At 51.3% G+C, this 25,737-nt stretch overlaps 12 protein-coding genes across 12 annotated transcripts; 4 read left to right on the forward strand and 8 right to left on the reverse strand.

The window, feature by feature from the left end:
• The first annotated feature begins 543 nt into the window (after window positions 1-543).
• EDD37DRAFT_329739 (uncharacterized protein) lies at window positions 544-2,038 on the forward strand. The gene is made up of 2 exons (XM_062811546.1): window positions 544-1,524; window positions 1,578-2,038. Exons 1-2 carry the CDS (start codon window positions 860-862, stop codon window positions 1,732-1,734), a joined length of 822 nt encoding a protein of 273 aa, XP_062671952.1. The 5' UTR covers window positions 544-859; the 3' UTR covers window positions 1,735-2,038.
• Window positions 2,039-3,597: 1,559 nt separating this feature from the next.
• Window positions 3,598-5,773, reverse strand: EDD37DRAFT_329747 (PB1 domain-containing protein). The gene is made up of 4 exons (XM_062811547.1): window positions 5,659-5,773; window positions 5,456-5,605; window positions 5,047-5,402; window positions 3,598-4,962 (listed from the first exon to the last, which is right to left on the reverse strand). Exons 1-4 carry the CDS (start codon window positions 5,671-5,673, stop codon window positions 3,774-3,776), a joined length of 1,710 nt encoding a protein of 569 aa, XP_062671953.1. The 5' UTR covers window positions 5,674-5,773; the 3' UTR covers window positions 3,598-3,773.
• A 1,269-nt stretch (window positions 5,774-7,042) lies between these two features.
• Window positions 7,043-8,382, reverse strand: EDD37DRAFT_329768 (superoxide dismutase). Its single transcript, XM_062811548.1, has 3 exons — window positions 7,929-8,382; window positions 7,802-7,874; window positions 7,043-7,747 (listed from the first exon to the last, which is right to left on the reverse strand). The coding sequence occupies exons 1-3, from the start codon at window positions 7,956-7,958 to the stop codon at window positions 7,107-7,109; spliced, it is 744 nt and encodes a 247-aa protein (XP_062671954.1). The 5' UTR covers window positions 7,959-8,382; the 3' UTR covers window positions 7,043-7,106.
• EDD37DRAFT_329869 (protein kinase) lies at window positions 7,997-10,166 on the forward strand. Its single transcript, XM_062811549.1, has 3 exons — window positions 7,997-8,870; window positions 8,962-9,993; window positions 10,148-10,166. Exons 1-2 carry the CDS (start codon window positions 8,335-8,337, stop codon window positions 9,812-9,814), a joined length of 1,389 nt encoding a protein of 462 aa, XP_062671955.1. The 5' UTR covers window positions 7,997-8,334; the 3' UTR covers window positions 9,815-9,993; window positions 10,148-10,166.
• Window positions 10,167-11,168: 1,002 nt separating this feature from the next.
• Window positions 11,169-12,059, reverse strand: EDD37DRAFT_648514 (putative alpha/beta fold family hydrolase; the record flags this gene model as incomplete). Its single annotated transcript, XM_062818020.1, has 1 exon — window positions 11,169-12,059. One exon carries the CDS (start codon window positions 12,057-12,059, stop codon window positions 11,169-11,171), a length of 891 nt encoding a protein of 296 aa, XP_062671956.1.
• A 138-nt stretch (window positions 12,060-12,197) lies between these two features.
• On the reverse strand, window positions 12,198-13,965 carry EDD37DRAFT_329883 (uncharacterized protein). The gene has a single exon (XM_062811550.1). It carries the CDS (start codon window positions 13,673-13,675, stop codon window positions 12,602-12,604), a length of 1,074 nt encoding a protein of 357 aa, XP_062671957.1. The 5' UTR covers window positions 13,676-13,965; the 3' UTR covers window positions 12,198-12,601.
• A 301-nt stretch (window positions 13,966-14,266) lies between these two features.
• Window positions 14,267-16,462, reverse strand: EDD37DRAFT_648516 (uncharacterized protein; the record flags this gene model as incomplete). Its single annotated transcript, XM_062818021.1, has 2 exons — window positions 14,267-14,408; window positions 14,460-16,462. 2 exons carry the CDS (start codon window positions 16,460-16,462, stop codon window positions 14,267-14,269), a joined length of 2,145 nt encoding a protein of 714 aa, XP_062671958.1.
• A 2,228-nt stretch (window positions 16,463-18,690) lies between these two features.
• On the forward strand, window positions 18,691-19,559 carry EDD37DRAFT_648517 (uncharacterized protein; the record flags this gene model as incomplete). Its single annotated transcript, XM_062818022.1, has 2 exons — window positions 18,691-18,894; window positions 18,945-19,559. 2 exons carry the CDS (start codon window positions 18,691-18,693, stop codon window positions 19,557-19,559), a joined length of 819 nt encoding a protein of 272 aa, XP_062671959.1.
• Window positions 19,560-19,581: 22 nt separating this feature from the next.
• EDD37DRAFT_626312 (endonuclease III) lies at window positions 19,582-21,168 on the reverse strand. The gene has a single exon (XM_062816294.1). The coding sequence runs from the start codon at window positions 20,907-20,909 to the stop codon at window positions 19,698-19,700; it is 1,212 nt and encodes a 403-aa protein (XP_062671960.1). The 5' UTR covers window positions 20,910-21,168; the 3' UTR covers window positions 19,582-19,697.
• A 227-nt stretch (window positions 21,169-21,395) lies between these two features.
• Window positions 21,396-22,966, forward strand: EDD37DRAFT_329932 (uncharacterized protein). The gene has a single exon (XM_062811551.1). The coding sequence runs from the start codon at window positions 21,530-21,532 to the stop codon at window positions 22,865-22,867; it is 1,338 nt and encodes a 445-aa protein (XP_062671961.1). The 5' UTR covers window positions 21,396-21,529; the 3' UTR covers window positions 22,868-22,966.
• A 98-nt stretch (window positions 22,967-23,064) lies between these two features.
• EDD37DRAFT_648520 (uncharacterized protein) lies at window positions 23,065-24,036 on the reverse strand (the record flags this gene model as incomplete). The annotated part of the gene is made up of 1 exon (XM_062818023.1): window positions 23,065-24,036. One exon carries the CDS (start codon window positions 24,034-24,036, stop codon window positions 23,065-23,067), a length of 972 nt encoding a protein of 323 aa, XP_062671962.1.
• Window positions 24,037-24,800: 764 nt separating this feature from the next.
• On the reverse strand, window positions 24,801-25,373 carry EDD37DRAFT_648521 (uncharacterized protein; the record flags this gene model as incomplete). Its single annotated transcript, XM_062818024.1, has 1 exon — window positions 24,801-25,373. One exon carries the CDS (start codon window positions 25,371-25,373, stop codon window positions 24,801-24,803), a length of 573 nt encoding a protein of 190 aa, XP_062671963.1.
• Window positions 25,374-25,737: the final 364 nt, after the last annotated feature.

Consider the following 25,737-nt stretch of genomic DNA (forward strand, 5'->3'; position numbering starts at 1 on the left):
GGATTAGAACGCTCTTTGTTCCATGGAGCTGCGGAAGCAGCACCCGGCCACGTGGAATTGAGCATGGATATGGACGTTCTGAAACGCCGAATTGCGGTGATTGAGGCTTGTGAGAAGAGCAAGGAATTGCGTGCTTCTGTCTCGCGACAACCAAAAAACAGTCAGCAACGAAACAAAACATGGAGGTCAGACCGAGCCGAGGATACGCTGGATTGGAAGGAAGCAGTACTGCGGTGAATGCCAAACGTTCGTGCTCATGAATGACAAGACTCGCACTGCCTTGGAGATCGAAGTCCGGAGACACATTCAACTTACTCGATCATTATCGTAAGGAAGGATGTCAGTCCTGCTCACGCCCATGATAAATGAACTCTAGGTTTGTAGCAAGCTTATGGCAGGCGAGAATTGTTACCGAGAATTGAAAACCATATGAACCAAATTAAGAACTGGCCAATCCGTAGGCGGTTAGACTGCGGCGTGCGGAGGCTGAGTCGCGACTTTTTTGTTGTGCAAGTCTCTTTTCGTTAAAGCCCGTTAAGTGGCTCCGAGACGACAGGGTCGCCGTCGCCCGGGGTGAGTGAACCGAAGCGAGTGAGACACACACGATTGAAACCATCCTTTTTCCAATCCAACAGCCTCTCCTGCGCACCTTCAACATCATCTCTGTATTCTTTGTACCTGTCTTCTTGCCTCTGTGCATCCTCTCGCTATCTTTCAATCCTCCTCCAGTCGGTTCAGGAGCCGCGTTCGGTCGCTACCGCCCAGAATCTCTGCATACTTCTGTGACGCCAGGAGAAAGAGCGTCCAAATCTCATCGACTCTTCAAACTTCGACCGCTACTGCCTTCTGACCATCCGAGATGAAGGGCTCCGGCCTCTTCCCTGTCCTTTCCATCCTCCTCTTCGTCTTCGCCTCCATCTCATCCGCCTGGCCATGGCCCGGCTCCCCCAATCACAACATCGATGCGTTGATATTACAGAGGCAAGATTCGACATCCACCGACACAGATAGTGCCGCAGCCACGACGACTGAATCTGCAGCTGCAACAACATCTGCGTCAACTTCAGGCACAATAACATCGGCAGCCGAATCGGCAGCATCGGAATCCAAAAATGCCACTAAGACGACAAGTTCCAAGTCCACCTCGATCGACGCCCGTCTACCACCCGGTGGCATCGAAATGATAACGCCGGCTGCAACCGATGGAGTACAATACTATAAGGTTGGAGACTACATCACATTCAAATGGAACTATACCTCCCTCTCCGTGACGCCTACGGCAATTGACGTTCTGGCATCATGCTCACTGAATGATGCTACATACACAATTACTGGAAACATGTCTGTGGAAGCGACGGGAGCACTCACTTGGGACACGGGCAATTTCGCCGGAGCCAATACACAACCATTTCCTGTTGCAAGTTATACGCTCGTAGTTTACGACGCTGCGTCAGAGGTAACGGACGTCGCGTCCGCGGGCTACCTGGCTGCTTATGACCAATATATCTTTGGGATGTACACTGGGTACGTTTTGGCTGGCAGAATTAGAGAAGAACGTAACGCTAACGAGCATCAAGGCAACCATACACTCCCCTCAATGAGTTCAAGTGCGCCACCTGCAGCGGTGCCCTTTCAATTCACGAGAAGCAAGCATTTGGCGTTTTGTTGATGACCGCAGCCATTACAGTCATGTCGTTTACCTGGTTTGCTCGTGGATTTGGCGCTTTTTCATGAACACTCCACGACTGCCAATATACTTTGCGTTTAATCAGCGATTAATGAAATCAATCGGATGAAATGTTTACGAGCCGGATCATACAAAAAGCATAGCGGAAAGGAAAGTCATTGCAGGCGTTCATGGGTGGAGTGGTCTAAACGGGTTACTGTGGAATAGACGGAAACCTACATAATGGTTCAAGATCGGGGAAGGACAACGACGTCCGTGTCAACTGCGGATTTGGAATGGCAAGAAGACACCATCTACAACGCATGCAAAGGAGTAGATTCTCCCAACCAGGAGTGTTCCTCTGGCGTGGATATCATGGGTTGAAAGGGAAGCTTCCCACTCGTTCAGTCTGCATCTGAGGTCAGCTTCCTGTGGTCCCGGCTCAACATGACGATCTGGACGACTCCCACAGACGGAGCTGCCGCATATCTTGTGGCGGTCAGTCTTGTTGGTTGCTTGCACTTGACAGCTTCGTGCCGGATTTGTCAACGGCATACTCACTGACTTCAAATCAATATCAAACCCAATGCTACGGCCCATACTTCGCTTGCTTCCGGTACTTGTCCAGTGGGCCAGAGATAAATGTTCTTTCGAGGCGGAACATCTGAAAGTGTCCCTATTTGAGTTTTGGAACTGACTGGTCGAGGCCTCTCTTCACGTCGTCTGTTGCAATGTCTCTGTTGCCGTTTGACACTTCCGCTGAGCCACAAAGTGACTTGAGCTGATGAGAGTCTGGATGGACTCCCTGTCCCAGTCTCATCAGAAATGTTGCCTCTTTGCAGAAAGAGGTGAAGTGCAAGAAGTACAAAAGCCTCCTCTTGTGCGCCCCTTTCAGTTGCTTGAAACAATTACAAGCCAGTATTTTCCTTCTTTCTTCACTCGTTTGCGTACAAAGCGGCCTTTCGTCAATCTCTAAACCATCCCACCACCGAGTTTCGACTTGCTTACACGACTGCCTTCCTGCAAACACCCCCTGCCCGTGGACCAGATTCGAGGCAACAAACGTGAGACGCAAAGCATTCATCGACTTTCAGTGGACAATTGACCATAGGACTTTCCTGAGAGGGATACCGATCCTGTTCTACATTGCACGACATCAGGTCCAACTCGCTTGAGACCGGCAAGCAAGCATCCAGCCTGGCCAGCCGCAGTTGGAACCTCAATCAGATCATACCAAGCTTCTTTTTGCGCAACAACTCCTACGTCAGTCCAACAATGCCTTCACAAATCAAGCCTGCCTCGGCACACCAGCCAAAGAACTGGTCCGGTGAGCATGACGCCTTCATCCGCCGCCAAGCACGCAACGGAGAAGACGTGACCAGCATCATCATCCTCTTCGAAACCGAATATCCAAAGGTCAAAGTCAGCAAGGAATGGGTGACGGCGCGAATCAGAGCACTTGTCCGATAGACGAGTTGGGGACTACAGTCCTGGGCCAGGCAGAAGTTTCGTGGGCTTAGAACCAAAGTTGGCAACCTAGAGGCAAGACGGCGACTTTCGGGATCTCTCTGTGGACTTGTATTGTTGAAGTACTTGTCTTCCGAGCGAAACAGCGGAATATATGCAAGAAATTAGAATGTAGGCTATGGTGATCAGGCCAAAGCATGGAATGGAGCTGGATTTAGCATAGGCGTTTACTGGACAACAGGTGGTACCTAGGTAGCTATACCAATAGAACGAAGAGGATTGTTCCATATGACATGGTCGAAAAAAGTTAGTCGGTGATATATCCGTGTTTGTGGTGCCTAACCAACTACAACGTTGCTACAGATAGATATATAGGTCTGTAAATAGGAAGTATGGAAGTGAAGAGTCGGTTATGGCAAGGCTGTGTGCTTCGAAGCCTATGCAAGATCCCCGCAGATTCATGTCCCAGGTAGTAGTCGCACAATGTGTCCAACGCCGCGCTTCGCCGAAAAGGCGCTTCTTGATGGTCGTTCGTCGTATCCAAACAAATGTGTTGCATGTATCTTGCTTCAAGCCTCCATGTCACGCACCCGGATTGTGTTCGTTCTGTATGCGATATGGTGGGTCGATGTGTTTGTTATCATTGTGATGAGATCCAAACTTCCATCTTGCCCATTTCGCTCCTCTCTTTTCTGGCTTGATTCCGTACAGTGCTCAACAACATCTCCAAATCATCTTGGTCACCCATAGTTATCATATCCCCATCATCCTGCATTCTAATTTTCAGCCGGTTTTTGATTCCAAATTTTTCTCGTATCTTGCTTTCAAAGTCGCCAAAATCTATCACTGCGCCGATCATCAGGTATCTCGTATCTTCGTTGAAATGGCATTTGACCCGGACTTTGCGCATCTCGGGACGCTTGCTCCCTCGTCCCGATCGTGATGGCTCACGCCGGATGGGCTCAAAACCGTTCATGTCCTCAGAGTTCACCTCTTCGTCTATGTATTCGTCTTCTTCGTTAAAATATGTTTCCGGTTCTTGACGTTGATGGCGTCTTGTTCGAGGACTCGCGTACATCTGATAGACATCGTCCACCTGGTCGATGGGCTCCTCGTATCTGGGTTGTGTCGTCTCCCGGAACAATGGCGCCGGTGCTCTCTGTGAACCTGACCTGTCTAGCATTTGCCGCCGAGGGGCAGGTCCACGCGGTTCAGAAGCCGTTCTTTGTGTACCGTATCGCGATCGCTCCATTTGAGGTTGACGATCCATCATCATTGGGTCTTCTGTCCACACATGCTCCATTGTAGGAGGAGGTCCTTGTTGCATTCGACTGCGGCTTTGAATTTGTGCTTGTTGGTTTCCGTTATCATCGATAGTAGCTGCGCGTGGTAGCATGCCAGGTCCAGGTTGACGTTGAGTCATGTCCGGACCGGGAAACATGGCTCGTGGATTGCGCATGGATGCAGAACGAACTGGCATAGCAGCTGGAGAACCACCACTGTTGACCCTGGGCTTTTCAGCCTCTGGTGGAGGCGTTGGTGGGAAGACGTTTCGGTTCATGACTGGGGGAGCACTCTGATCTCTGGGAAGCCTGCTGGACAAGTTGCGCTGGACTAGATTTGTTGCGGCGTAACTAATATTCTCAGGAGGCCTGTCGTCCCTTGGGGCCATTTCGATGGCTATGGCTTGCCGTCTTTCAGCCCCCTCGAAACCGGTGCCAGTGTTCTGACTGTTCGACGTGGCTATCAATCGCGCCTTGCCCAGGTAGTCCTTGGCTTTGAGATTCTTTACTTTCGCTTCATTGGGTCTGTACACGCATCCGACGGGTCTAGACAGGGATAGCGGGTTAGCCACTCACTCCATACCGGTGACTTGCGTGTGGAGCACAGGCACAAGTATACTGTGTACTCACATGCTGAATACCACATAGCCCTGAGCTCTCTCCTTGATTGCATCGTCGATCACATCATGGTCAGGGGTCATTTTCTCCTTCTGGGCAAAAGTAAAATCTTGCAAGCCCGCATCTTCTTGCTGAAGATACATGTAACATAATCCACGGTTGAATAGAACCTCGCAGGAATACAACTTGAACTTCAGACCCAGCTGCTCGTAGTCGATATAGGTGTTTCCTCTGAGGTATAGAAGGGTATCGTTGAAATTGGCCAATGCTTCTTCAAAATCGCCCACAAGGAAATTGGAGACGCCTTGCTGAAAGTATGCAACTGCGAGGTATTGATCAAGTTTGATGGCTCGTTGATAACACTCCACCTGTTTACGCGTCAGTTTCGGCGCTCAATCTAGTGTCCTATATATGCACCCACCGCTCTCTCATGTTCTCCAATTGTTGCATGTATAACACCACAGTTGAACAGGATCTTCGAAGTGTCTGCGATAGCATCGAATATCGTGAGGGCTTCTTCGAACTCTTGGTTGTCATAGTGGCCAAGGGCTTCCACCCAAGTCTCGATTTCCTATCCGAATCAAGGTCAGAAGAACTCATGTGCCTTGGAGAGGTATAACCCACCTGCTTGAGCGACATGGCGTCGCGCCGACCGCAGTCGAAGATGAAATACTCGAGTTCGTGGAAGATGCAGCTCGATTAATGCGGGTAAGGATATTTCCAGACGAAAGGACAGGACAGAACACCGTTCCGCGACCAAAGGGGCGGCGCTGGGAGAGGATATTGAAATGGGAAATCTTGTCCGCGGTGGCAGACTCGCTAGAAGTGGCTGCAGGTGAATGGTCCCGATCGATTGGGAGGCTTGTGAGGGTCGGCCCAGTGGTCGTCCCGCGACTCGCGAGATACTCAATTATCCAGGGATTAAGCGCCCAATCGAGTCGGTATGCTTTCTCGGCGCCAATGCGTCAACGACTGGCGGCCAATGGAAGATACAGTTGAGTTGACGAAGGGAATTAGTAACGACCGGCGTGGAGATGGTTATTGTTGAACGAGTGTTGCCAGAAGAGGACGTATACAGCAGAGAGTAAGTGATAACTTGGTTGGAGGCAGAGAGGAAGAGTCGGAAACTTTGACTGTTTGAGAGGAAAGGAGGTGTTCATTCAATCAGTCGCTTGCTCGGGGCACTTTCTGTCACATATTTTTTTCCCTTGCTTGATGGAAGCAGAAGCAACCAGGGTGACTATGTACTCCCCACCTCAAAGCATCAGGGACATGTCTTTAACAAGCGAGGGGTTACGAGTAAAAAGGCCTGGCTGGGTTTAGCATTGCCTCGCAAGGATGCTGACGGCATGGCGCCTGTCAAATAGGGTAGCCAGATAAGCACGGTTACAGTTTTAAGCATGATTTTGAGCGCCCACCGCCCGGAAAAACCAACACCTGCAAGCACTTTACACCACCTTTTAGACGTGCCGGGACTCGGGAGGCTGGGACAAAACGCATTGTTCACATTACGATGCTTGCAAAGCTTTGTTACAGCTGTCACCCACTTCGCCTCTGACGTGCCCTGGGCTTCTGGAATCGTTTCAATGAACCTCACTCGTCGACACGATGTGACCAAGGAGCGCTCCTCTATCAATGCAGCCATGTCCTGTGGCCTGAGTCCATCACCTGAATTTTCCTCTTACGCTGTTCTCCTTGCACATGTCGACTGACTTGTTGGTCGATTTGATGGGACTTTCCTATCCGTCTGCGACACGCCTGGGTGGACCGGGCTCGATCCGACGATGTTTCGGTCTTCAAGTTGTTTCAGGATCTTGCATGCATGACAACCATCCAGCGGGAGAGATTCATGATCAAGCCCAAAACACGGCCCAAGCCGGACAATCGGGTTTCCCATTCTCATGCCGCCTGCAGGGGGGATCGGGGGTTACTCCAACCATTCTACAGCAAGGTTAGCCCAAACCAGAATGCTTCCGGTGCGGCAACAATAAAGAGACATTTCCGAACATCAATATGCACAGTGATCGATAATATTTTTTTCTATAGGCATCACATCACCAGCGTACATTACATCATATCATGCCTCTTCCTATCTGCTCCTTGCGTTCTTCCCATACAGTCTTCCCTGAACAACTGCAGACAGTCTTATCGTTATCCCAGACACCTGCGCTGCGTGCAATCACTCCGACTAGGGTATCTGGGTCATCGTGCTGAAACGGGCCCTCTTGTTGTTTCGACACGACCATGCTGCGACCGATAATCTCCCATATTGATACAGGCCGATCCAGGAATGCGCTTCCTCGGCCATCGTTGCCTACCTCGACCTTACCAAACACCCCACGAGGCTGATTGAAGCCTCCCAAAGACTTGATTGCTTCCCAAATCCCGCCAGTTGAAACTGCACCACGTGAGATGTCGCCTCTCTCCCGCACGGTAGCGTGATATGTTCCGGGAGACACGCCACGTAATGTCAAGTCTACAAGTGTTCGATTGTCCGACACTTGGACCATCCTTGCCAGCCCTCGCACCGGATCTGACACGGAATTCGCATGAGTTTCCAGAATACACACCCCAGCAGAGTTGGCGTTCCCACTTCCGCGCAAGATCCCATCTCGTCCGGTAGATTCAATGGCTGATACGATAGATGACGGAGCCGCCGTTCCTTCAATATAGAAAAGTTGATCTTTTAGATTGCAGTCGATTTTGTTAATGCCTGAGGATGCACGTCAGTCGTCGTCATATTGGGGCTGACACATCATGGCTATACCTTCAACTTTCTCTAGTGCTCCAGTAACATCCTTAACACAAGAGTCGCAGTGCAAAGGCACGGCAAACGTGGTCTGGGAAGGACAGTCAGCGGGCGGCCTGCACATGCAAGGGCTTTGTCACCTCACCTGAAACGGCTCAATCCCTATGCTTCCCATGACTGTTGAGCGGGACCCTCGACTTGCAGATGCTGTTTATGTTGTGTTGATCGCAAAGCGACTTTTGTGTTGGGTGTTACAGTAGTTAGAATGGAATAGTATGCCTTCGAAACATGGAGAGTCAATGTTGCTTGGTAATAAATATTCAATGATCGACCAAGACCACTCCACACGGCAGGACAGTGACCACAGCCCCGGAAAGCCGTCGGAGAGCATTAGGCTTGCATGGATAATGATGTTAAAGCGGCTCTAACATGCGGTGTCACGTGCTATCGGATATATTGAAAGTGCAGCAATATGCACCTTATGAAGGCTTTTCCTCCCATACCTAGCCGCTCGTCTATAACAACACCATTACGCACGTATATAGGCCAAGATGACATCCAACGCCTCAAAATGGGCTAATGACGACGACGAAGAAACCGCGGCAGCACTGGCATTGCGCAAGAGAGAGAAAGAGGAGAAGAAGCGATTCAAGGAAGAAAAGGCTCGCAAAGCTGCAGCTGCATCACAGGCTGCCGACCATTCCACCTCACAAGAACCTACTCTAGAGAGCGAAAGGCCGAGCAAGCGACAAAGAACGTCTGAAGAGCAGAATGGCACTTCAGAAGAAGGCGCGCACCTATTACATTTTCCCACCTCGAAATTCGGTGCATGCCGACATGTCGACGAGTACGAGCTCCTCAATAACATTGAAGAAGGTGGCTACGGTGTGGTCTCGCGAGCACGCACGAAGGCCTCGGGGGAAATCGTCGCACTCAAAAAGTTGAAGATGACACTACCACGCGACGGCTTTCCGATCTCAGGATTACGAGAGATTCAAATACTCAGAGCATGTCGACACGATAATGTTGTCAAGCTACTTGAGGTGGTCACGAAACCCGGATCCAAAAGCAGATCCAAGCTCAACGAGTAAGTCTGCCATCTTAAAAAACCCCCTACTGCCCTGGAAAGCGCCGATACCAGACGTTGTTAACCATGTCTTTTGTCTCGCCATCAACAGTACCTATCTCGTATTAGAGTTCCTCGAGCACGATCTCAAAACCCTCCTCGAAGACCTGATCGAGCCATTTTCACCATCCGAAACAAAGGCTCTCCTGCTACAGATCGTTTCGGGTGTAGAATACCTCCACTCGAACTGGATCATTCATCGTGACCTTAAAACATCGAATATCTTGCTCAATAACCGTGGCGAGCTCAAGCTCGCAGACTTTGGCATATCACGCTATACAAGCAGTCCTCGCCCGAAGCTCACTACAAGCGTAGTGACATTGTGGTACCGAGCACCAGAGCTCCTATTAGGTGCTGAAGATTACCACTTTGAAATCGATATCTGGAGCATCGGCTGCATTTTCGCAGAACTACTTACGACAAAGCCCCCTTTTCAAGGGAGGAACGAGGTCGACCAGCTCTCTCAAATCTTCGACCTACTTGGCACGCCTACCAAGCAGGCCTGGCCCAGTGTCACATCTCTCCCTAACGCAAAAGACCTTCAACTCGTTCTGTCGGAAGGAAAGGGCAAGCCGTCTACCCTAGGACTTTCCAAATTCCTATATCTGACCACCTCTGGCCTTGCCTTGCTGTCGTCCCTATTGTCCATGAACCCGGCGGGCCGACCTTCAGCAGGTGAGATTCTCCCGGATATGTACTTTACAGAAGACCCGCGCCCAAAAGCGAAGGCGATGTTTCCCACCTTTCCCAGCAAAGCAGGGCAGGAGAAGAGGAGGCGTAGAGCTTCTCCGCAGGCTCCTGCCCGTGGCAACGCACCGAAACTGGATGAGGCCGAAGTCGAAGGCATTTTCGCTGGTCGCGAGCACGAAGAACGTGGCGCTGGATTCTCCCTTCGGCTGGGGTGAATCTTCCGAAAAAGGTTGTTACTAGACATTGGTTTGCCGACAAGACCATGGTCGTCCAGTACAAAGTGTCAACAGAAGATGAAGAGAGGGATGGATTGGACAAGGCAGCCCACAAGCGCATTGCAAACATTCTTAGAGGATCCTCTCTGCCCCAAGGCTGGCGCCGCTTGAGCACCCTTGTCGTCGAGACACCGCGTATAGGGTTATGAAAATATCATAGACCATAGTCATTTTTATGTTGGATGTCCAGGTCGAGGACGTCCTCTTCGCCGGACACCAATGCCGAAACCTCTTGTTCGCCGTCTGGGACATTCCCGGATCCATCTGAAATAGTTATATCAATCCCGCCTTTTGACTGGTCATCTGTTGCATCCGTACATCCAGGACTGTTTGAGAGGAAAGACTGCAACCGTCTGTTCGTCGCGTGTTGCGCTACTCATCCAGATTCGGCTCACGAAGGGTCTTATCGCACATGAGATTTAAGACCCAGGATGACATTTCGTCACTGTTATCGTCGACCACCTGCTGCCGCTTTTGTCTGATGCCCCGTCACAGCACCGTCCAAAACGCGTCCCAGAATCTCCTCAACTCCAGCAACGATTGTATGAGGTCCAGCGCATGCTTGGAGATGCGATGAGACGCGAACATCCGGATGAATTGGAGGATGTAGAAGTATGCCAGGTTGCCTGCAAGAGGGGACATCGTTGAGACTGAGGATGCCATGGCACCGTGATCATAACCATTTCGAGAAGACATCGTAGGCTCCATAGTTGTCAGCGTAGTTGCTTGATTCCGTAGTGAAGTATAGACGCGGTGATGGGAGTACGTTAGTGTTCATCGAGAGTCGTGGAGTTGATAAGGAGTATGGTTCGTGTTGATAAGCACGGACGCCACGGACCATGCCGTCAACAAATACCTGTCAAAACACGATCCAAATCTTGGGTTACTCCTCAAGACTCTACTCGTACAAGCGTTCGGCCACGCGTGGCAGCGGTGCGTGTCATTTTAGCGGGTATATATCGTTGTGATGTAGTAATGGTAACATAAAGTCGGTTTATCTCTACCTGGAATATATAGTACGTGGGCGAGGGACCTACGCCGGGAGCGCAGCAGCGTGGCGACCATCTCCGGTTCAGCCTAACAACGGCTGCGTGCGACAACTTGTTGTATCTGCTCCCAGCCTCGTTCCTTCGCGATATAACGTATCTGGTTGGAAGACTCGTAAGTCCCCCTGTATCATGGCTCCAACATCGAAATTCATGAGTCATTGTTCGTGGTCAGTGTCACAAGCTGCATGAGACCGGACGACAAAATTGACTGCCTCGTGAACAGCGTCAACATCGAGAGGGGAAAGTTAGGTGGTTCTCGAACTGCGTCGTCCAGAAACAGTCGTATTCTGCGCATCTCGGGATGACCGCCACTCCTTGATCCGGTAGATCCAGTCGCGAACGAGCGCGTCGAAAAGGTTGCGCTCGTCGACAGGAAGGGCGTGAACGCCACGGTCGAGGACGACGTGCGTCGAGCGCGGGTAGCGTTCTGTGAGCCGGAGGCTGTCTCGATACCCGACGTCTTCATCTTGCCTTCCGACCAGTATCAGAGTGGGCGCGAGAAGTCTTTCACGCGCCGGGTCGAAGTTTGGGGATGACAGACTATACCGCCGTGGATCGGCTCGGATGGGTTCGAGCACCTTGTTGTCGGCAGCCTCAGTAGCTGGTAGGTAGACGTCTTTGTACTTATTCCGCAAAGCTTGGTGGTAAGTAGGCGTTTGAATCAATACATGATCTCCGAGGACCGCTTTATGCTCGGCAGGCAAGCTCGCCATGAAGTTCTTGTTCTGCACCAACGATTCGAAGGGATCCCGATCACGCAGGCGGTCGTCCGGCTCCATGAGCGGTACGCGCAGAAGTAGACCGTCGACCCGGTCGTTGTATTTTTGTGCCAGCGCGCGGGCGAGGTAGCCGCCGCAAGACGAACCAGCGAGCGCAAAGTTTGAGGACGTGCTGAATCGCTCGTCGATGAACTGCGTCAGCCGTTCAAAGATGTCGTCGAGATCTTGGATTCCGTTCGCCGGCGTCGATCCCATGCCCGGGAGGTCGACATAGATCCGGCGAAAATCTTTGTTGCCTTCAAAGATGGGTTCAAAGTCATATGCTTCGGCCTGACCTCGCATTGTCCATCCGTGGACGAATAAAATTGGAAATCCTCCTCCATATTCAATCGCCGACAAGAGTGGCTCTTCCGCCATAACGTCGGATTTCAGATGTTAGAACCCACCGAGGAGAATACTCGCTTTCGATCGGTTGGGGAAAATTCCATTCAGAGCACGGAAATCAAGGTGAGCGTGGTGAATTCTTCGATACTATGGGAATAGATTAATATTTGTGATAGCTAGATGATATATGCGGTATTAGTAAAATCACCCCATGCTACCATTATTCAGTAACCGATTTGAATAAAGACCCTATTTGCCCACTGATACACAGTACACGGTAGATCTCCTGAGACATTCCTAATATATTCAAATGTGATGATTGATCCAGGCTCAACGTCAGGTTGCACGAAAAAACAACGATGGTAGACCTGGGGAATCTAAGAATCCTTCTGTTGGTTGAGAAGAGTTGAATGAATACCTAATAACTATCGGGCTAGGTAGTACAGTAGTGACCGAAGAGGACCCCGAATGGCTTCCACTCTGCCTTCCCCCAAGGTTTTCCGCTATTCGTAGTCTATCTATCCATTCTGTTCTCAAAGCCCTCAGTGACATTATATCACAATCAACGACACCCTTCATTTCGCCTCCCCACAGACAATCTCTAGATCCATCTCACACCACATAACCATCCACATGGGCTGCCCACCCAATTTCTCCATAACCCTCCGACTAGGCACATTCTCCTTACTAACATCAGCATGCCCCCAGCTCTGTTGCCCGGCAAACGCCCTCCCCTGCCTCTTGAACAATTCCCTACTCAAACACGCCGCCAGCCCTTTGCCGCGATGCTCCGGCTCCGTATGTAGACTGGATATACTCGCATCCTTCCCCAGGAATCCCCATCCAATTGGCGTCGGATTGTCACCGTACAACAAACTCACACTGACATACTGACTCAGCGTGTGCAGTGTTCTTGGGATATCAGTCCGATCCAGCACAGCTTGTAAATCATGCGGCTGCATCTCGCCGAACCTATACCCCTCCGGCAGCGGGAAACTGTCGTCGTCGGGTTGCGTAGCTTTATTTTCCGGCGTGAATATGTACTTGTAGTACCCTGGGTCCGTTCGCGACCGCGCCTTTTCGTAAAAGTACTCCCATAGTTTGTCACCCAGGGTCCCAAACAGGACTTTGACTCGCGAGAAAGGCTCCGTGATACGTTTGCCCGTGCGCTTGAGGAGGAGCCAGTCCTCTGGCGGCTCGGTCGACATCTCCGGTATAAGGACGGTGTAGATATATGTGTACAGCTGGTCCATCAGAGCTTTGTATATCGTGTGGTTGTCGGGGTCATGGTTCGAAGGATGTTCCCAGCTGCCAAAAACCCAGCCTTGTGTCTGGCCGTAGTTGATTAGGTCGATGTGCGCTGCGACCCATGGCGAGGCAGAATCCGTTGTCGTCGTGGCATCATGGAGCCATTCATCAAGCCAGCTCCCGCCTTCAACAGTGCCAGTTGTGGTGCCAGTAACCCCGGTGTCGGCAACAGCCACATAGATCCTTGCAGTCTTCGAGATGGGATGGTCCAGATGGAATTGAATCCTTCTGACAAGAGGGATGGAATAAGGTAACAGTGGCTCTAATTTCTCCAGGAATCTTGGGAGTTGTGCTTGGGACAGAGCAGCGCCTTTGATCGTCGCTCTATCATGATGCATCATGTCCACAAGGCTACCTCACTGGCAGATCGACCACAAATTCTCGTCGCAGGTGAAGGCTGGCAGATAATATTTGACTCGGCTTTGCCCTGTGTTTGCGCCGATCATCAAGGACTATAAATGCGGTCGTTCGACAACATTGTGAGTCATTATTGACATGCTGGCAGAAGTGTTCTTTATCGACGAAATTATCGTGCGATTATTCTTTATCTTGTAGATTTGTTATTAATCGCTCTGCATTGATCTACTGCAGTTGGGCGCGACTTCAACCATGACTGTTGAAACCAAGACGTATCACACTACTGCATTATCAAGTCGAAAACAGTATAGAATACGATGGTCAATGCTCTTGATTCTTTTCAAGTCCAAATGCAGAACTTCGGCTCCAGCTGTCACCAAATAAGGACTTGCTACAGTCATGCAACGGGCCATCAATGCCACCCAGATGACTGCCCAGCTACAGCACCCTTCGTAATATTCATAATACATGTCATCGTTGAAGTCTCGGAATGTCATGTCACCCTTTCCGAGCGCATTAGAATTACCTCCTCAAATACTCTTCCACAATCGTCAATTTTGGTCGTCAGAAGAAATCTATACATGAGTAGACTTTTTTCGACCAAAGAGACCACGCGACTTGGACTTGTTGCGTGGTTTGTCCGAGGATGTCTTCCTCGAAGACCTGGATCGATCTTCCCTCTCATCATCAGTGTCGTTATATTTGTCCTTATGGATCCTGTTCGAACTGTTAGCACCCAGGAACCACACGAACGGATAAGATACATACCAGCTGTTTCCGATCATACTGACTCCCTTCGCTTCTGCCATGCGGTACAGCTTGGCAGCCTTCTTCATGTCTTTCTTGCATCCGATACCTTCAGCATAACAAAAGCCAGCTTCTGTCAATGCGTCTGTATCGCCCCAGTTTCCAGCAATCTCAAAACATCTCAAGGCAAGTGCTTTGTCTTGTTCAATGCCCCAGCCATTGAGATGCGAAACACCCAACTCATATATACTAAGAGCAAACTGAGCTCGATGTGTCTTTTTGTCGTTGAAATCCGTCCCCGGTTTTCTTGTGGCGGGATCTTCATCTTCCGCAACTTCCAACATGGCACAGTCGACAGCTTTACGTAGCCATTGCACACCATCTTTCGGATTTGCTCGCATACCCCATCCATGACGGCACGCGAGTGCGTACAAGAGCATTCCCGTCGAATTACCTTTATGCGCCGCTTTTCTCAGATGGTATGTAGACTCGTTTAGTTGCCCTCTTTCATGAAGTTCGATCGCTTTAGTGACGTGCTCATCTGCGGAGAGGGCTTGATAGTTGCTCACAGTGCGAGCTGTGGAAGGCCGGATCGTACTATTAGATCGTGAGGATTGAGATGCTTCCTCAACCGGAGACAGTGGCGCAGGTGGTGGTCGGATGGCGACGATGGGAGGTGCACCGGTCGAAGGCCGCGGGTCAGAGAAGCTATTTGATTTCAGAGAATCTGTGGCCGTTATTGATACTATTGGCGCGCTAGGCTTCTCCTTGAAAGAAAGCGTTCCGTCAGAGTCGAATTCAAAGGAGAAGCCTGTTCTCTCTTGGCTGGTCTCTTCCGTGCTTGGTCGTGCAGATGCTATTGGCGATGGCACAGGCAGATCAGTGCTCCGTTTACCTTCTAAGGGAGGGGTCCCCGGGAACATTGGCTCTTGCCACTCAAAATGTGGTGTGGAAAGACTCTGGAACACGCCTGAATTCCGGTCTGATACCTGCCGACCCCGTGGCAGGCTCCATTTTGCATGGGTGTATGAAGAAGCTTCCCCAGCTAGGTATCCGTCTGCATGCTTGGTGTCGTCAAAAGAACTGGCATTCCGAAGATGACTCATCTGTATGGCCAAAGGACCTTTCGTAGGGCTAGGCTCGGCTTTGAGGTTGTTCATGCTCGATGAACTCATTGGTCGCGAGAAGTTACGCATCGAACCACTTCGAGAGGGAGAGCCGAGTGAAATGTTGGACGGTGTCCTGCTGTGAGAGGTGGCGTACGGTGACATGGGCGAATGCGGAGCTGACATTCCACTGCTGGCGGAAAACTGTCTGGACTGCGAAAAGGTCGAGCCAGCATTTGAGCTGGTATAATCGTCATCTGAAGCGTCATGGTATGGTCGTAGTCTGCCGAAAGAGGAGCGAGGTGGTGCCAAGCCTAGATCTGTCTGAGAATCATTGGAGATCTGACGCGAGATTGCCGAATGATGGCCTAGTATCGGGCTTGGGATGCTCTGCGATGACAAAACAGGCTCTTTGTGGTCCATAGGGGCAGGTGACTCGACTCGACGTGCTCCGAAGTAGTCCTCGGCGTGAGGAAGCCCCTTACCCTTAAGTCCATCCTTGGGACCAAAGACAGCACTCATACGGACGTGCTGGGATTCGGGGCGCTGGGACGGGTTTGCCACTCGAGGGAAGTTGGCCGCGAAGTCTTTGTCCAGGGTTGGCAAAGGAGGCACAGCGTCCACGCCATCTGACAAGGCACGGAAGATTGTAGGACGGTTGTTCTGGTGTTCAATCAGGGAATCGGTCACGACCTGGGGTGGAAGTCTGCTCATGCGCCGTTCGCCTGCTAACCGGGTCTCTTCCAACTCTTTGGCCAATCTCCGACTCCTGGCAGCAATGGCGTCGAGCGGCGAGAGGGCCGGAGGAACGTCGCCATCAAAATGTTGTATCCTGGGTGAAATGTGACCACTTTTCGATAGCGCACTGGGTGCGCGAGTAAAGTCCCCAGAAAGGTCAATGTAGTTCGGGCGGTCCATGACCGCCCAATTCGGTCTTGGAAGAGGGGTTCACTTGAGTAGAGTGTATTGCTTGCTCTTTACGACTTCGGAGGAATGGTCGATTATTGTTGAGAGAATCATGTAAAAGGATTTCTTCGACCGGAGACTCCTAGGCTATGTTGAACGTCCTCTTGCAAGGAAGCGGTGACTGAGTCGATTTCTAGCGCAGAGGCTTGCTGAAGTTGGTAGGTCAACGAGTGACCTGGGGGCCAGTTGGAGTCGCAGCTGACCTCGGCGGCCTTTTATGATGATGTAGCGGGCGCGATACTGGATGTGACGAAGGTACCGGAGATGATTGATGACAGTGAGATACGATAATAGTCATACAGTAGTATGTAGAACTCGATCAGTCTGTTGTGGAATGCGAAAGACAAGCGCACGAACGAACGAGAGGTGACAGTGACTGGAAGGAGCGGTTCGACAAAGTACAGGTAGATAGACCCTGAGGATTAGGAATGCGTACAACAAAGTAGTGAGTAGCAGAGTAGCAGAGTAGCAGTGTTCGTCTTCTAGAGATATCAAACAACCCGCTGTCTATGATACGCTGTATCCTATATCGAGGGGGAATAAAAAAACAGTAATATGCAGCAGCAGCAATGATGAAGGAGGAGGCTTTTCCTTTGAGACCCTCGGCCAACACACAGACACACAGACTACGGCGGGTTCACCCACCCACCCCCTGGCCATTAATTCTTGGGTTGGTTTGCTGCTAAGCCAGCTAGGTTTGGCCTGGTTATGGTTGCAGTCGTAGGCGGTTGGCCTCCCGAAAGTCAAATGGTAACACCTGCAGCCCATTTGCTCCCGGGCTGCGCCACATGCTGCACTCCAGCACGCTAAACATCGGCCACCAAGGCTTAAAGATGGCTTGCTTTGATGTTTGGAAAATCAGGGGTGCATCTCGCATCAAAAGCCAGTCTGTGCGCCAAAGGATTTCTTTCTGTCGCCCGGACAGAAGGTGCGAACTCCATTCAGGTGGCCTTGGAAGTTGGAACTCTTCTTGATGCTTGCCCTCTTGCATCTTGCACGTCATTTGTTTTGACGGCGATCCAGAACCTGAGCCATCACTCCTCGTTCGATGACCACTTGATCACTTCGCCGCAAGTGTGGCGTCCGTGTCCCCTTGGTGCAACGTCAGTTCGTCTTCTACAAGCATGGATCTGGATCATGTGTAACAATGTCTGCATCGTGGTGGCATACTGCGACACAAAAATCCCCCGACGAAGTCAGAGAGTGACAGGGTGTTTCCCTGGCGCGTTCCACCAACATCAAACAGGGTGACCAAGATGAGAGCATCGGAAAATAAAATGAATGGCCAGTCATGTTGGCTTGATATTTCGACTTGGGCTTTCTCCACTGACTCGAGAAACCTGGTAACATCGATCCACACGAGTAAAGGCCGAGACTTGTGTCATAAAAACAACCATGGAGCTGTTCTATCACAAACTCCAACTGCCAAGCGATGCCCTCATTTACACAGACGAGATGAGATGGGCAATAGCTACCTGACTTTCTTGACTTAGCGCATCCAAGAAACCGTGTGAAGTCTTAAAGGCCACCTGATCGATGGTACTGTAGGTCCTTCGGAACTATACCAACAACAGACACAGTGGTTAAGCCTCAAAGACCGATTTGCCCAATCAAAACCCTGGCCAAATCTCGCGGAAATACGAGATACATCTTGGAAGAAACCAGCACACGACCACCACATCCCATAGGATTACTGGTGTCATGAACAATATCCGTACTGAGCAGACTTTTGACCAATCACGTCCTCTATACCCCTTTGACAATGAAAATCATTTTGCACCGTGAGAACACAGGCAACGAGAAGTTCATTATTCCTCAAAACTTACGGAATTGGGCATTGGAATGTTTTAGGTACCTAAGGTTGGTGGCGAGGCTACGGTATTGTGGCTACCTAGGTCGCTAGGTACTGTAAGTAGCAGTCCCTCCCCCGCAAAGCAAGACACTTCCGCCCCTACTACGCGACACTTTTCTTAGATTGACTTTTCCGGGTCCGGTCTTACATCTCAGCTCCATCATGATTCAGCTCAGCCTTTCCACGCCCACCTCAAGGCCAGACCTCGGTACTCATTCGCGAATGTTCCTCTGTGCTACAAATGAGCAGCTCCCGCCATCCTGTCGGCGATCAGCATGGATATAGGTATACAAGTTTGAACGAGGCCCGCGATCTTCATACGCCAAACATGCGCAAATCGAAGGCCTTTTCTCTCCAGAACCTCTTCCCATCGGACACACGTCCATTCGCGACCTCATGGATTCTCCCTCCTCTCTTCCTAGGCCTGCTACGCCTCCTTTTCTTCACCTACTGCTTGGCAACGCAATTGACCAACTGGATCTACGATGGCGTGCACTCCACCGCCTACCTTATCGGGCAGGAGTTTAGTTACGTGAGTATCCTCCCCAGTGCTAACAGCATCCTCCTAACGCGGTTCTCAAGTTCACCATCCTGACATACTTCGGCCTATTGTTCTGGAGTCTAGTCGCCGGCGTGCATACTCTGGTCTACGCCTCCAAAGGCCATTCCTGGCTCGAAAATTGGCCACGAACACTTCAGGCGCTCCACTCATTCTTCTACACCACGATCGTGACGCTACCGTTCCTAGTCACGATCGTGTATTGGGGTGTGCTGTACAAAGGGCCGTGGTTCCCAGTCGTGTTCAATGCCTGGTCCAATATCTCCAGACACGCCCTCAACTCGTTATTCGCCTTGTTCGAACTCACGATACCAGCGACCAACGCTCCGCCACTATTGCATCTTGTCGGGTTGGTTGTTCTGCTTCTTCTGTATCTGTCGTTGGCATACCTTACGCGAGCTACGGAAGGGTTTTATGTATACGACTTCCTGGACCCATCAAAGGGCAAGGGGAGAGTAGCGGCTTACTGCTTTGGAATTGCTGCGGCCATCATTATCATCTTCTTTCTGGTCAAGGGCTTGATCTGGCTCAGAAGAAAGTACACCGGCGACGGCAAACTCAGTAAGAATGACATGAGGGGTCATTTGCCTGTGGTTGAGGAATACGAAATGAGCAGAGATATCGAGGCTTCCAAATGAATCAACCCATTTAGGTCCAATGCCACCAGTGTTGGGTACAAGATAGATTTATGGTTTTACAGGTCAATAACTTACAGCGCATATGATACAAAAGTTGCGATCCTAGTATACGAGCACCACGTGGCCAGAATCCTACACTTATTTCTTCTGTTTCTTTTTCTTTGGCGTGTCTTCCTCTTGTTTGATCACCTCTTCATGCTCGACCTCCTCCATCTCCTCCATTTTAACATCTTCACCGGCTTCACCCTTGATCTTGGCCGATCTGAACGCTTTCCTCAACTCACATTTTCCAAGGTTCTTCCCACCAGCCTTACACTCCTCGCATCTTTTGCCATGCGTCACAAGCAATATATGCAATCCGTACTTATCCTCGTCAGGTATCATGACATCCAAATGCGCGTAGGTCTCGTCGCGGCTCGCATTTTTCGGCCGCCAGCCCAACAGCCCTGTGATACGCCAGACATGCGTGTCGACGGCGAAGCTCTCACGCTGGAGACAGAACAGTAACACACAACTCGCTGTCTTTGGCCCGACACCTTGGAAGGACAACATCTCGCGCATCGCGTCCTCGCTCGATGCCTGGTGCAGATGGTCCAGCGAGTACTTGCCGTACTTTTCATGTGCTTGGTTCAGTATGCTGATGATCACCTTGCTCTTCACGACGCTCAGACCGCCACTCTTTATCGCCTCTTGCAGTTTGGCTTGACCACCCTCCACGATGGCGTCCCACTTATCACTCCCGCCGTAGATCTTGTCCATGCTTAGCTTGGCTCGAGTTGAGTTGGTGTCGCTTGTATTCTGTGATAGGATGGTGCGCACTAGCGCGTCAAGAACTGAAGGAGAGTCGCCGCATCCTGCCCTCGTCGTGGACGCAACTACTTCCTTGGGACGTGTTCGCGGGCCATGTAGGGATTTCAAGATGCTGTGTGCGAGCTTGCATTCCTCGGGCGTAGGATGGTGAAAGTCGGGGAATGGAGATTGATTGGCAAATTGGGCGAAGCTTTTCAACTTCTTGGACTGCAGGTCTGCGGCTGATTTTTTCTTGGTCTTCGTGTTCTTGGTGTCTTTCCCGGCAGAAGCAGAAGGCGAGGAAAGGGCGTCAGAAGGAGATGGACTGATCAACCCTGTGTTCTTCTCGGTCTTGATCTTCTTCTTAGGTGTTCCATTCTGGACGGATGAGGCTCGCTTTCTGGGTGCGCGCGAAGGTTTCTGGGGCGATTCTTGTTCTTCCTTGATATGTGTATCTGAATCCTCCTCTTTGACCTCCTTTTTGACTCTACCACCCGCCGAAAGGCTGCTTCGGGTCACCCTCTTCGCAGCTGAGGCTGCGGCTCTTGTGGGTCGAGACATGGGTGAGTGGTATTGACAGTATACAATCAGAGGTAGCCAGACATATACTAAATTGTGAGATATGGTGGTGACATCATGATTGGGAGTCGGGAGCCCACTATGCCTAAGGACGGCAACTAACCGTGGTCTGACCCAGGTGGACGCCAGGGTCAAATCGTAGGCATCAAGATCTCATTTCGGGCGAAAAAACAGGCATTCAGTCAACCTATCAACTCAGGCGCCCGTTCTGTGCAATTAATCTATCTCTGACCAAAAGACCTGTGGAATACACCGGACCAAAACTACCAGAACTGGAACCTTTGAATGAGAGGGCTTCCGTCAGACAAAACCACTTGTGGGATCTGGTACCTGCAGATCCCTCCGCAGATCCAACCCAGATCTCCCCTGAGTCAGGGCCATTGAAACTCCACACAATGCATGACTCAAGTATATAACTTTGCCTTTGTTCTCTATATCTTTCCTTGGTCCTTCAGCCTCACATGAAGAAAGACGTCCACTGCAGCCGGCGGGGCCCCCCAGGCGCTGACCTGGCAAGAGCAATCAAGAATCCTGGAACTGCCCGTATCCCACGACACTTGTCACACTTTTCCGCCCTTCACAGCCTGAACAAACACTTCTCCATGGTGAGGTACAAATCCCAGACCGACTGTCACTTTTTCAACACAAACAGTCTCGTCTTGGCTAACATGACTATTTCCTATTCTCACAAAATGCTCGCTGCTTTTACGAACCCTTCAATAACCGTGAAATTCATTGACTGCCCATCATCTCCTATTCCTTCAGCTAAAGCAGCGACAAGATCTCAGCCTCGTCAACTCCCATCACAGTCTCTCACGATGTCTCTTTCTCTTCCTGTCCGCTCAGCACCTCTCGTCCTCTCACCCGGCTTTCTCTTGCTCTCGTACGAAGTTCGCCAGGCGATATATCAAGCAATATTCGTCCAGGACCACCCAATCTTCCTCCTGTCCTTCAATGGCCGCCTTGTCTCCAAATACCCAGAAGACGTCAACCTCGCTGCGCTTGTACTCTGCAGACAAGTCAGTGAGGAGGCTTTGCAGGTACTCTACACCGAGAATTACTTCATCCTCCACTGGGGCAAATTCTGCTATGGACCTCCTGTCAATCAGATCTTCAGCCAATCGCTCAGATACCTCGAAGTCGACTGCACTGTCGGCTTGGAGCCTCAACTCGTTGTCGTGATCGACCCACGTACGGTCTGGGGCTACCCAGAGCGAATTCGCAACCTCACAGCCAATCTGCCCGCCCTCGGAGAGCTATTCTTCGGCTTTGACCACGTCGGGATGCTCCTCGCCGCCGCCCTCGATATATCAATGGCTATTCCTCGCTGTACAACCCTCCTCAACACCCCCGAACTCAGCCTGCGTGTCTGGTTTCTCAGAGCGCCACACACCCGCGAAAAATCACCTCAGCACCATGCTCTCAACGAGTTTTTTGGCCGTCAAGGATCTCGGTTGATCGACATGCTCGTCCACCGTGCTACCAGTCCAGCCAGCAACGTTGGCCTCATGCTGACCGCCAGTCACACCCCGTCTCTCCGCCGAATTGTCCTCAACGGACCCATGATAGGCAACTTGATGCCCAAACTCCTCCAGCACCGATGCACGCTCGGCGACTGCGGCTTCTCAATCATCAACAACGGCGTCAATCCTGCGGTGTCGGACCAGACATACACCGGCCGCTATGTGGACCTCGTCTGGGGCTATAGAGGTCCTCCACCAGGTGCACAACGAGTTGCGGAACCAGATATGCGTCCGTGGCACGCCCAGCTCAAGGACCATGAGAAGAAAGAGGTGGTTGAAATGCAGGGGTACACCGAGCCTGCTTTCCCGGCTATCGCCGATCCGCCAATAACCAATCTCGCTGCTTTATGGCCAGGTTGGACCAGTGCCGGTGTGTCGGCAACCCTGCTCAACGAAGCATTCACCAGGATTGTATGAGGGAGGCATGGACAACGGGGGTCGTTCGGACAGGAAAAGGACGACCAGTGCATCGCTGGACAGCAATTTGCTCACAACGATGACAGCGACCGTCATCAAGGAGGAGAAAGAGCTTGTTAGACATAAAGAAGACATCATAGTCATGATTGTACGATAATACGATACCCCCTTTTTTGCACACCAGACGTTCGCCATCGTTATTGCTCCAAGAGCCCCTTATTAAGTGTGACGTTCTTCGCCATCTCATCCTCATCCTGTTCACGGAACTCGATGCCCAGATCATCCAATTCCTCCTCGCCCGGACCCACACCCATCACCCGCTTCATCATACTGATACTCCTCCGCACCCTGGACCGCCCATCCTCGCCGCCATGAACATGCTCCGCAGCACGGGAGTCATGATGGTGTTCCTTCCTCCACTTTGCAAACGTAGACGATCTACGGCCTTTCTTAAGATCCTGCGGCGCCATGGAGGCAGGCTGCGGCGGCCAATTGCCTTCTGATTTCCAGCCCTCGACAAGTGCTGGGATCATGTGCTTGAGCGGGATGGGCACGTTGGGTGCTAGCCCTTGCACCACAATCTTACTGTAGATGGTCGGGTAGGCCTGCGGCTTGATGCGGTCGCGAATCACATCATCGGACGGCATGATCGGTTGGAATATCGGCAGCCAGGGTCCGTCTGGTTTCTCGACTCCCTCGTCGACACTCTCGATCGAGCTGGATTCGGGGGTCGGCATGGTCGGACTGGCCGGCCAGCTCCCTGACGAGTGCGATGTATGGCGACGAAAGATCCCCGAAGGACGGTCTGTCTTTTTCTTGGGTGCCGGCCGCGCCGGTTCGGAAGGTTTCTGCTTGACGGCTCCCGTCCAGGCGTCGCGGCGATTCGTCCATGTCTTTAGACCTTCGTTCCATTTCAATTCTTCTTCAACAACCTTCCGCCGTTTGCGCTTGCGCTCGGCGATCAGGTTGCCCACGGCATCGGGATTCTCGAATCTGTACGGATCCGCTTTTGCGCGGTGCTTGACCGCTGCCCTCTCTTCGGCATCAATGTCGGAGAGAGACTCATCGCGCAGTCGGTAGCCCAGTGGTTCTCGGCGTGGTATGCCATTGTTGTCTTTGACTGTTGTTGACGGGTATTCCCAGTCATCTTTGACCATAGCCAGCAGCATCTTCCTTGCCGTACGGGAAGCTTGCGTCTTCGTCACCGGGTCAGGCTGCGGAAGTGCCTCGGAGCCGTGTGATTGCGAGCTTGCGCTGGACCTTCTGCTTAGACGGTGCGTTAAGCGATTGTGGAGGAAGGAGTTCGCGTGGGAGTTATGCGACTCGATTGATGGTCGTGGTGAGGGTTGAACTGCAGAGGATCTGGTGGGGGAGGAGGCGGGCGTGTCGGATGGGCTCATTGCCAGGTAATGGGGGACGCTTTCGGATGAAAAACAAATGAGGCCGTGAAGAGCTTATCGCGGCAGATTCATAAGTGATCATTAGACATGAAAAAGAAGGTTAGAAGTTGACTGAACGATGAAATGATCAAAATGGTGATTGAGTGTGGTTGTAGTTGTGCGACGATGAATGTGGAGGTTTGAGGTTGACGCAACCATCGATCGCTCACGAGACAAAATGGAAAAATCATGCCCCAATGGCGCGAGCCGAAGTTTGGCCTGGACTCCCCTCTTCCCGCCTATGGCCGTCATCTGGACCCTGAGATAATCACTAATAATCCTTCCCCCACCGCCTAAATCCAGAACAAGCTCATTGCCAAGCACCAAACCCCATCTCTCGTCTAAGCTTAAATCAGTCAGAAATCCGGGGTCGAAAGTACCTAAGTCGGCACTGGCGTTCCCTCAAGTGATCGTACTCGAATTCATCCTGAGCAGCAGATCGACATCTCCCTTTGGACATGTTAATTTCTAGCACTTGCATAGATATGTCTCATTCAGCTGGACGACTCTGTGATGGCCCTGTTCTTCGCACCACTCTTCTGACGATCGATCTCGATCTGCTCGGGCGACGGCTGAAGTGTACGTTTGCGATTCTGTTCCACCAAGCCTTCGCCAACAGCCGCCTCCAGATCCCAGGTCAGTCTCGACCGGTATGAAGGCGAACGTTTTCCCGGCTGGACACCGAATCTCATCAGCGCCGCGAGAACTTCGGTGCTGAAGTTGCTTGTAGGCTCGTATAAAGGTAGAGTGTCGCTAGAGCTCCACCCAATATAGGCAGCTTCGGGCCGCTTGATAGTCGTAAACCGCCAGTCGGGACTTGGGCCGTGAATTATGGGAGGTTGGTTTGCTGGATGAAGTCCCAGGCAGGCTCTCCAGCGCCGAAACCGGTACGTATCCGCAAGGTAGGAGGATCTCAGCACCAGTGACAGCGTGATGACCAGAAAGAAGGCCACACCAACCCAAAACCCTCTGGAATGAGAACCCGAGCCGTCGTCCTGTCTAGGATGGATATAGGGTGTTGTATTCGTGGTGAATCCGACCGCACGAGGCTGGAAGGGTCGTGCCATGTTTATATTATCATAAAAAAAGTTCTTGAACCTTTTTGTACAGTCACAAAGGAGCTGGTAGAAATCTGTTCGATATAAGGAACATGATATCCAGGTAGGACTTGGGAGAGACCTCGAAGTCCTTGTATTTAGTGATTCCGGGGTGCTGATCCGGCTTGTCACCTATTGATATTGTCAGTTATAGACGTCAAGCAGCAAGGATATATTCACATCCGTCGAACGCGTCCGCATTAACATTAACAGCCAGCAACAAACGGTAACAAGCTTGAGCAAACGGCCGCATGCGAAGATCGCGGAGGGCTCCTTACAACCATCGACAAGCGAAGGCACGAGGTAGATGGGTACAATCGCGCTTGCCGTGGGG

The sequence above is a fragment of the Exophiala viscosa genome (genome assembly GCF_022695815.1).
Source record: "Exophiala viscosa unplaced genomic scaffold EDD37scaffold_3, whole genome shotgun sequence".
NCBI lineage: Eukaryota > Fungi > Ascomycota > Eurotiomycetes > Chaetothyriales > Herpotrichiellaceae > Exophiala > Exophiala viscosa.